At 43.7% G+C, this 9,996-nt stretch overlaps 1 protein-coding gene, 1 long non-coding RNA gene and 3 other non-coding genes across 5 annotated transcripts; 4 read left to right on the top strand and 1 right to left on the bottom strand.

Moving 5' to 3' along the window:
* Positions 1-1,812: 1,812 nt before the first annotated feature.
* On the bottom strand, positions 1,813-7,274 carry rab42a (RAB42, member RAS oncogene family a). The gene is made up of 2 exons (XM_069177063.1): positions 6,880-7,274; positions 1,813-4,785 (listed from the first exon to the last, which is right to left on the bottom strand). The coding sequence occupies exons 1-2, from the start codon at positions 7,092-7,094 to the stop codon at positions 4,344-4,346; spliced, it is 657 nt and encodes a 218-aa protein (XP_069033164.1). The 5' UTR covers positions 7,095-7,274; the 3' UTR covers positions 1,813-4,343.
* Positions 7,275-7,850: 576 nt separating this feature from the next.
* Positions 7,851-9,996, top strand: LOC138215091 (uncharacterized). The gene is made up of 6 exons (XR_011179685.1): positions 7,851-7,956; positions 8,710-8,760; positions 9,008-9,058; positions 9,232-9,282; positions 9,514-9,596; positions 9,786-9,996. It is a non-coding gene; the product is annotated as an uncharacterized lncRNA (long non-coding RNA).
* LOC138215116 (small nucleolar RNA SNORA16B/SNORA16A family) lies at positions 8,799-8,936 on the top strand. Its single transcript, XR_011179687.1, has one exon. It is a non-coding gene; the product is annotated as a small nucleolar RNA SNORA16B/SNORA16A family (small nucleolar RNA).
* On the top strand, positions 9,317-9,447 carry LOC138215125 (small nucleolar RNA SNORA44). The gene has a single exon (XR_011179696.1). It is a non-coding gene; the product is annotated as a small nucleolar RNA SNORA44 (small nucleolar RNA).
* LOC138215135 (small nucleolar RNA SNORD99) lies at positions 9,640-9,715 on the top strand. Its single transcript, XR_011179705.1, has one exon. It is a non-coding gene; the product is annotated as a small nucleolar RNA SNORD99 (small nucleolar RNA).

Genomic DNA, 9,996 nt, shown 5'->3' on the forward strand with positions numbered 1-9,996 from the left:
AGTCACTACATTTTCCATTGGACATCTATTTATTTTTTTGGACCAATCAGTAAAATCACATCAAATAAACGTAACTCCCGTATACATAATATATAAAATAAATAACATGTATTCAATAATGCTGTGGAATGTGACCGTGGGGATCAGAAGCTGGGGCCGCTGATGTTTTCTGGTACAGAAGCCTTACCAGTAGTTTGGTTTGATCCGTCCGCTGGATAACCTAAAAGCACATTATTAATAACACGGCACTCTATTTTTTTTAAATATTTTTTTCAATCTGCTTATTCGATTTCTTTCTGAGAGTGGGGCGAGATGACAACTGATGTCACTGTCACATCTGTGAGAACATAATTGCAGCCAGGACAGGATGCGGTTTGCTGAGCTTAGTTCAGAGACAGGAGAGGACGGGGTGGGGGAGTTGTGGGGGATACTTGGTTTAGTCTAGTGTCAGCGTAGGACTCCCAACATATTGAAAGCACACTGGGGTTGATACTCGGCTGTAGTTCACCAAGAAATGGTTCCAGCATGTAAATGGTCATTTTTACATCACTGTTTAAACAAATATGCTACAACACATTGATTGGTGAGTTCTGGAGATGTTCTGCTCTACAAAGCCAAAATGCAGCAAATAATTATTTTCTTCTAAAAAAAAACCATTTTGATGAACAAGTCAGTAATTTGGTGTGTAATATCTTTCACAAAAATAATGCAGCAGCTGAATCAGAACATAAGATAAATGATCCCAAACAAATTGGTGTGAAAAGCTAACTTGCCAATCTTAGCTGAGTAGCAGCAACTGCAGAGTCTGCAGCCTCGGACTTGTGCAATTCATGGGATTCTGTTTCATAAAGCTACATCTAAATCATAAATGCATTTAAATGTATAATGAAAGATAGACAAAATAAAGATTGGTTGTAGTTGACACTGATTTAATAATCAGCCTCAAAGAGCACAAAATCAAGGTTTTAGAATTTAAATATTTGTTACTTATTTTGGCTAAAAGCCTTCAAACTTCAAACCCTTTTTTCTCAATTGTAGTTTCTTCTTTTCACCTTTGCAGGACAGTAGCAGGAGGCATAGTTTATAATTAAGACAGAAAAGTGAGCTGCTTCCTCTTGCTTTTTGTTTTTACACGAAGCTCTGTCTCCTGGCTCCAGTTCCAACGCACAGAAACACTATGGCATCTTCTCATCTCACACTTGGAAAGAAAGCAAATAAACATATTTCCACAAATATTGAGCTTCTCTTTGAAAAATACAGCGAGAGACGCTGATTTGGTTGGTTACGGTCATCATATCCAATAACATCGTCATTACTCAGGACGGTTGCTGCTCATGCAGCCTGAAAGATTACAAATGCAGTTGAAAAGGTTGTTTCTCACAATTTTCGCTATTTGTCATTGGTGTATGCACCGATGACAAATAGCGAAAATTGTGAGAAACAATAGAGGTGTCTAATAATGTGTCTATTCTTCCCACATTTCAGTCTTTCAAAAGAGTACTTCTTTCCAGAGGTGTCCATTAAACTAAATGAGGCCTCCATCTTGGTGTGCAGTGCTCAGAAATGGGAGTCATGCTCACTGGAGAACAGGTAGCTTACAGCACAGTATTAACATACAATATCATACAATTTAACCCTGTTTGGATGAGAGGCAAAATTAAGGAAGGTAGTTGTACAGACATAGTCAGACTGGTTGGTTTCAATGGATGTTTAGCAAGATGTGAAGGCGTCGCAGCCCTACGATGAAGTCCTCACCTGCACCGAGAACATGAAATGCTGACATCCGAATGTCAAACACACAAAAAACATACACACAGTTTAGTATTTTGTATTTCATCTGTTTTACCAGGTGGATTCACGAAGAGCCCAGTTTGAATATGTGCACAAAGTGAAAATAAAGGGATGGTGCAAGTGAATTAGAATACATTCTTTACCAAATATTACGCTGCAACCACATAAAAACAGTATTTATCGGATCACCCATTCAACGAAAAACAAAAAGTCAGGTTGGTCACATGAACACAAAGTAAAAATTGCAGAATGCATACTCTCTTGCTGTGTGTGTGTGTGTGTGTGTGTGTGTGTGTGTGTGTGTGTGTGTGTGTGGAGAGGTTTTTTGGTGAGATGCTGGTGGAAGGTGAGTGAGTGGCGGGAGGAGAGGTGACGTCCCAGGCAAAGTGGATTTAAGTCTATTGTCGCTTCGGGCCCGTAAGCAGCAGATTATTATGCTGTGCAGGGAAAGAATTCGGGATCCCTTGTGTTAAAGGTGTTTACTGCCATGTGTGGAAGTCACGTGTGCAGACATGCATTCGTTATAAATGCAGGTCACTGCTCAGAGCAGCAAATTAACCAAATTAAAACAAGTCAGTAATCCAAATAATCTCAGCCAAGTTACATCGATGGTTTGTTAGCATTAGTCAGATCACAAAGAATTTTAGCGACTGTAGGTGCACCTTTACAGTTGAGGATAAAAATGCTTCCCTTGAATAATGATGCAGGTATTAACTTCTGTCAGATCCTCATGATAGGTTTAAAGAAATGGTTCTTCCTTGATGAGCGTTAGCGGAGATGGATGCCAGTATCGTGTCTGGAGCCACAACTAGCCGAGCTTAGCATGACATTTCATCCTGACAAGCGGGGGAAACAGCCAGTGGGGCGCTTTACAAAGTGAAAAAAATGCACGTACAAACACATTTAAAGCTTACTACAACAATATATTTTTTTTTGAATTAGTAACTAAACAGAAATGTCAAAACAACTTGTATTAAAGATTTTAGAGGAAGTTACAAACTCTGACTGCTTCACTTCTGTCAAGTGTCTCCAGCTAGTGCAGCACAGCAGATAAAGTCAGTGGCAACATGTTTTACTGTCATTACAGGCGCAGTTAAACGCATAATTAATTTGACTGAACACATTACTAATTCCTGACGCCTGTTATGTGTATTTTTAAACTACAAAGAGAGACAGGTGAGTTGTCTTCAGTCTACAAGCTCAGCTGTGCCTGTTGTGTCCTGACTCTATCTCCTTAACACACAGGCAACAGGCAGATATCAATTTACTCATTTAACTGTCAGAAAAAAAAAGTGACAAAGCTTATCCCTCAGATAAACTGAATTTAGGTAGGTAGGTAGGTAGGTATTTACTTTATTAATCCCCGAGGGGAATTTTTTTTAAATTATTTTATTTAAATTTAAGCCAGTTTAGAGGCCCATAATAGCCACGTTTTAAGTTATTAACTATTGCAGTGTATGGCGCTATGTTGATATGGCATCATCAGGTCTGAAAAATTTAAGTTTGAGTTTCAACTCTTTGTCACCTCTGCAACACATCTATCCATATCAGTGGGTTCACTAAGTTGGTCATCACCACATCGGGCCTGAATGTGAGCTGAGAACTTGGGAACCGAGTACGAACACAAACAGGTGTTTTTTTGAAGCTGCCAGCTGCAGGTGAAACTTGACCCCCTTTTCATCATTATTAAAGGAGAGATGAACCTCTGACTTTATATCTTGCTGCTGCTGCTGCTTTAATACAAATACCTAAATGGGACAGCCTACCCTAATTGCAATGATTTACCTCTATGTCGACACCTTCACTACAAATAATCTCTATCTTTTTACAAAAACATTACTTATCTATTCACAGAATGATCAAAGGTTTAAGTTAGTTTGGCGTCAGTGCACACAGCTCACAGTAGCAGGCGGAGCACATTGATTTGATATGGTGACATTTAATGCAGAGTGTGCTGTGTCTGTTCACACTATCAATTAAATAGCTTTCAGTGACCTTTTAGCTCTCATCTCTATAGATTTCACTATTATTTACAATATGACGGTCACAAAAGATTGCAGGCAAAGCATCACACAAACTTCTGACAGGCAGACACCCACACTAGTGTCATATGAAATTGAGGTGACGCGAGACCACAGTAATAGTCCCTCTGTACTTTCCTAAAGTCGGCAGTCCATCAGCTCCTGTCCTGTGAAAAGGAGCATTGGCTACACTCTAAGCCCCAGGACCTGATCACAATGACACATTTTCTGTGTTTTTTGAACCTGACAAGCCCCAAAACAGCTCAACTCATGCTACACCACATGGATTTAAAGATACGACTTGCCTATTAGATACACATCGGGATGTACACTAGCGCCCTGTAAGAAAACAATCCCAGTTGTTTAGAAGATCCCACACACAAAGAGGGCACGAAGCACAAGGTGAGGAAGTGATGGATGGTGATATATCACAGGGTGCTGAGCCTGAGTGACTTGGTTTCAATGGACGACTGTGAGACGAGCTGAGCTCTTGGTGTGACGGGACAGTGTTTGGACACAGAGAGTTCTCAGTCAGCAGTGGCAGCCCTTTTCGGCGGACGTGGTAGCTAGTTCCTCTTCGTCCTCGGCTGGGTAGAGCACCTTGGCGGTGAGGCCGCTCTTCACGCCGTCCCAGCCGTCACGGGTGACGATCTCCCCCATCTTCATCAGCTCGTAGATGTCTCTGGTCAGCAGCTCGAAGGCCCGGTCCACGTTGCTGTTGCACTTGGCCGACGTCTCCACGTAGCGGATGCCCAAGTCGGCAGCGAGCTGCTCCGCCTCGTCCCGGCTCACCTTGCGGTCCTTGTTGAGGTCGCTCTTGTGGCCGATGAGGATGTAGACCATGTGGTGAGGGAGGATGTGCTCACTCACCTCCTTGTGCCATTCTCTCACATGCTCAAAGGTCTTGCGGTTGGTGAGATCAAAGACCAGCAGGCCCCCAACAGAGTTGCGGTAATATGATGTTGTGATGGACCTGGTTGGTAGACACATTGCCGACATGTTAGGAACTCAAGGCGAAATTATATTGATCTGTCACTTTATAGCATCTTGGATTACTACGATGAACACAGAATAGAAACCTTCTGGAAAACATTCTATATAAAGTCAAGAGATGAGTTTAAGTCTCAAGGTAGTCAAGTAAAAGTTTTGTAAGTAGGTTTCTGGACAATTCTTAAAGTTCCTCTCTTGGCATGGATTGAACCTTGAAAAACTCAACTCTGTTCATCAACATTTCAAAATGAGTATTTTGACTGTGTGTGCATTGTGCATGGTTTCTGTTTGTAATATCTTATTATCACAAAGTATTAAGATGGAATCTGCATCCGGACACATCATCTGCAAAATACAAGTATGTTTTTGGAGATTTTTGCATTAACGCTTGGTATAGATTTTTAGATTTTGCCTTTGTTCTAATTGGTCAGGAGGAGGTGTAGTTGACTCGAATGCATTGTGTGAACAGCCAACCGGCTGACAGGACAGGAACAAGTGCCAGTGAGTGTTCTGCAGGATGCCAGGGGCAGGAAGCTGGCGGTTGAAAAGTCATCACACCTCGCTCACTGCTTCATCAGAAAATGTCCATCCAGCCACAGGTTCTGCTCCACCAGACAACTCAACAGAGACCATCCCTCCACTCAGCAAACCGTCCGAGCTCCCACCTCATCCAACAGGGGACAGTGTAACTCAAATATGGACTACATGCCATGACTGTGCAATATGTAGCATAATGTTGCATACACTATTGCTATTGTGACATGCTACTGCACAAACATCATTCTCATTGGTTATTTTATTCCATCATATTTTCTTTCTCATTTCTACTTCATTTTAGTAGATTGTTCTGTGGCTTATTCTGCACCGCATCTCCGAGCCAAATTCCTGTGGGCATTGGCAAATATAGCAATGCTGATTCCCAGTTAGGGGACCTTTAAACTTGTTGGAATGTGGCCTCACTATGGATTTCATTTGCACCTGCCTGAGACCTGTTCACCATGTGAGCCTGATCACCTCAGGATTTCTGCATGCATTCCTTGCAGTGACTTGTTTTTCCATATCCAGATAAGACATCCAAATACAGATCACATGTTCATACCAGGTGTAAATGGGGCCCAAGACAACCCCAAACCACATTGGTGGTGCTATTCTGGATCACCATTCCTGTCGTGTGTCAGTTTGTATCTGCACATTTAGATGTATTTAGGCATATACACGGCATCGGCACAATATAAACTGATTTGATTTGAGTTACTGTGCTTTACGGGTAGAAACAAATTTGCACTTTAATTTCACTGAATGAACAAAGCTATTGAATTGAAATCCAATTAATCAAATTCCACCAAATCAGACAGTAAACAAAGAGTCCCCAGGGCCCCTTAAATATCTGGTGCCCCAGAGTTTCCATACATGTCGTAATCTATGCACATGCTGGTTTGAAAACTGATGATTGATTTCACAAACACTTCCCACAGTCAGACCCACTAAGGCAGAAGTGAAAGACTAAAGTGTGGTGAAGCCTGAAGGAAAACACCCTCAGAAGCTCGAGCTTCAAAAGGGAAAGCAGATCTGAGAGCGAAGCTACTTCTCCAGACACAGAAGTGCTTGAAAGGAAATTATCTATGACAGCAGAGGCACATGAAAAGCACAACAAGCAACAGGGCCGATGAATGCAAAAAACGCCTAGATTTGGATAGATTTGTCATCCCTGCGTTGCCCTGGAGACTGTAGAGTCAGTATGTGAGGGAATCAAGTGGGGCCTAAATATGAGGAGGCTGCCCATCATCCATGAATGCATGATGCAACTCTATAGGCACAGAATTTATACAGGCCAGAGCATCCAAATCTGCCCTGACCCTTTTCACCACCGTCTTTACTCGATTCATTACATCTCAATAAGACAGGGAATGGCCCTGATTTCATTTAGAGGGTTTTGTTTAGCAGCCAAACGCAACAGCGAACCAAGGCCTCTAATTATTCAACGACCATCTCTCGGAGGAATGATCGCTATACATTCAGTGCAGATACATTTGATTTGAGCTACATGCCCCTCACATGAACACACACGGTTTTGTACCTGAATCGCTCCTGGCCGGCTGTGTCCCAGAGCTGCAGCTTTATTTTCACCCCGGGCTCGATATCAAGCGAGCGGGCATAAAAATCTACGCCGACCGTCGGATCCGCCACATCGCTGTAAATCCCGTCCGTGAAACGCTTCAGCAGCGACGACTTCCCCACCGTGGAGTCCCCGAGGAGGATGATTCGGAACTGGTATTGCCACAAAATATCCATGGCATGACTAGAGAGGGAGATACCAGCGGTGTGAGTGTGAGTGAGTGAGTGAGTGTGTGTGTGTGTGTGTGTGTGTGTGTGTGTTAAACAAAGCCCTGTGCGCGGCGTGTTTACATGGAGCCCCGGCTGCTGCTGCCTTCTGCTGAGGAAGAGACGCGGAGCACAGAGCGACCCGCAGGAATCATGTGATAGATGCACCGATGCTCCACCAGTCCGGATATGACTCCTGTAAACCTGCTGCAGCCGTGGATGAGGCAATTGAGTGTTAAGAATAAAGTCTTTCGTGTTATTTTTAAGCCGCAGGAAAGCAGAACTTATTAGTTGTTCAGCCGCAATTCAGCTCTAACTCTGCTCGGTTTAAAAGCAGATACCTCTATTTATTTTAAATACCATTATGGCCGTGTAAGAGCAATATTTGCAAGTTTATTTTGCGTTTGACATCCTGCAATGCTGCTATCCCCAAACCACGAGCCTCCGATCAGTGGTGCTGTCCGTGGTTCTGAACCACGTTAAACTTCCTCTCCTCCAGATATGACCTGATTCTACCTCATATCGCTCTTTCTACACAATATATTCACTTCTGCCCTTCCTTGTGAAAAAATGTGTGGTTAATGACGTGTATAAAACTCGGTGTGCGTTATTATTCATGCGTCTAACTGATAATAGACCTCGAAATACGGCGCGATCTGAAAAACCCGACAAAATACATATCCCGTCATGCAAGCGGTCCACGTGAGCTCTGCGGGCCAATCACCGGGCCGCTGCCGGTCACGACCGTATATATAAGGGCAGCGGACCCTCCCTCCGACCTCTTCCTCTCCGGCTCTTCCACGGGACAGCAGGCAGGAGGGACTCAGCTTCAGTAAGGCCTCAGCCCGTCTTCTCGTCTTAACCAAATGTTGTGCACGTGTATTTGTTTGATAACTGTACTTTCAGCATGTGACGTCAACTTCTTGAGGATATAATGTATTTTAAACGAGTAGCAACTGCGCAAAACGTTTTAGCGGGCAGATGTGCTGAGTTTGTAACTACCGCAGACATGCCCGAGACAAGTACTGCTTCACAGTGAGGACCACGACAGAGTTACACCTGTACGAGAAGTCCTTCTGCACAGACTTACTTTGACGTGAAAGAAACGTCAGCCTGGACGAGGCGGAGGGCTAGCGGGAGCTTAGGCTAAATGAATGCTAATGCGTGCGGAGCACGTGGCTGTGTTGAAGTCCTCTCTCCCTCGGGAACTAGTGACCAGACACACAACTAGTGACCAGACACACAACTAGTGACCGGACACACAACTAGTGACCGGACAGACAACTAGTGACCGGACAGACTAGGAGGTTTGGTGTTGAACTTTATTGAACATGAACTACACGTGCTTGATGCATTCATTTGATCTGGAACTTCTCACCTGCATGAACAAACAAAAAGCTTCAGCTGTGGGTTATCATCATACAAGTTGAAAATACATGTGACTGCTTCATTATGCTCCTTAAATGACAAATGTCTGTCCTGCCCTACAAGAAGGTGCCCTCCTTTTTAATTTCGGAGAACCTCTGAACAGTCCCTCTGGCTCCATCTTTATGACATGCACCGACTGTCCTTTTCCTCTTTACAGGGTCGAATGCAAATGGCAGCTGTACGGAGAGCTTCTCCAGCCGTGGAGCAGGTGAGGTTTTCTATCCAGACTTCCCTCTGCTGTCTAAAACGGGCTCCTATCGAAGCCGTTCGTGCTCTGATGTAGCAGTGAACGGTCAACAGGAAGCCCAGATCAAGACTTTCACCGACGGTCGCTGTTCAGTTTGTAAAATAACTGCTTCAGCAACATTAAGGGGAAGGACATTTGAACTGTTTGCTGGTCAGTCTGTGAAGTAGCTGAATGTGATATTAACTTGCCTTCCTCCATCTTTCTGCAGATCCTGGCTGGTGGCAAAGGAGCACGATGACAATAAGGCCATCACATGCAGGTAAATTGCTGAACGGTGACTTCAACTGAAACACACCTGGCTGTGATGACAAACTTGCCCTCACTGAGATTAAGTCATGCTTGAGACATTTGTAACTGAGCCATATTTACTCAAATTTGTCGGAAGTAGAGATTGGGAAATAAAATGACTAATTAAAATCCTCTTTCTCTTAGGTGACTGATGGATGACAAACAAATCACTGGATGAAGACTGCTGATGTTCAGGTAATTTCAGCTTCTTCGTAGCTTGTCTACGTTCCAGCGTGCTATCCTAAGGACCTGGGCTTGTCTGTAGCTCGTGGTTCTCCAAGTGCATGCTAGAAAATGGGGTGGTCTTTGACTGCTGTGGCCACTTGGTGCCATCAGCAGCCACTCAACTGTCCAACACTAGTCCTGCTAGTGAGGCAGGCAAGTAATTAACACTCCAGGTATCTAATGGACCGTTATTTCTTCCAGGCATTAATCTGGTCATGATCTCCAGACTGGTGTAGCTGGGCTCTCTGGGGGCTCACGTGGCCCAGACGTGGCCGTGTTTGAAGGTATGCATGTTTTCTAAAATAAAACCACTTGTAGATGCTTTGTTCTGATCTATGATGATGATGATGAATACAATGTGGACTGCTGGATGAAGCTTGCGGATATGGGACTGAGATCAGGCCTTCAATGAATCTGTTCAGAAAATGCTACTGAACTGCACTAAAGTGTTTTTTTTTTTTTTGAATTCTCAGGTTGGGTGCCATGTTGGTGGAAATGGTCTGCCTGGATGAACTGCTGCAGGCTGTGGTGATGCCAGAAACCCAGACAGGCTCACCCCTTAAGCACGACTGTGGACTGGACTGGGGGGGGGGAAGCTGAAGGTTTATAAACCTCCACGCATAGTTGTTAATGGAAACCCTGATAATTCTGTTGAACTCAATAAAACAAACTGAACCTGAACAA

This window comes from Embiotoca jacksoni, unplaced genomic scaffold (assembly GCF_022577435.1).
Source record: "Embiotoca jacksoni isolate LCO1_2020_lvr unplaced genomic scaffold, fEmbJac1.0.p SCAF_7, whole genome shotgun sequence".
NCBI lineage: Eukaryota > Metazoa > Chordata > Actinopteri > Embiotocidae > Embiotoca > Embiotoca jacksoni.

Bases quoted from the DNA above. Each gene is read 5' to 3' on its own strand.
- rab42a (XM_069177063.1), bottom strand. From the start codon at position 7,094: ATGGATATTTTGTGGCAATACCAGTTCCGAATCATCCTCCTCGGGGAC. The intron at 4,786-6,879 runs GTACAAAACCGT...TCTACCAACCAG, and splicing joins GCCGGCCAGGAGCGATTCAG to GTCCATCACAACATCATATT.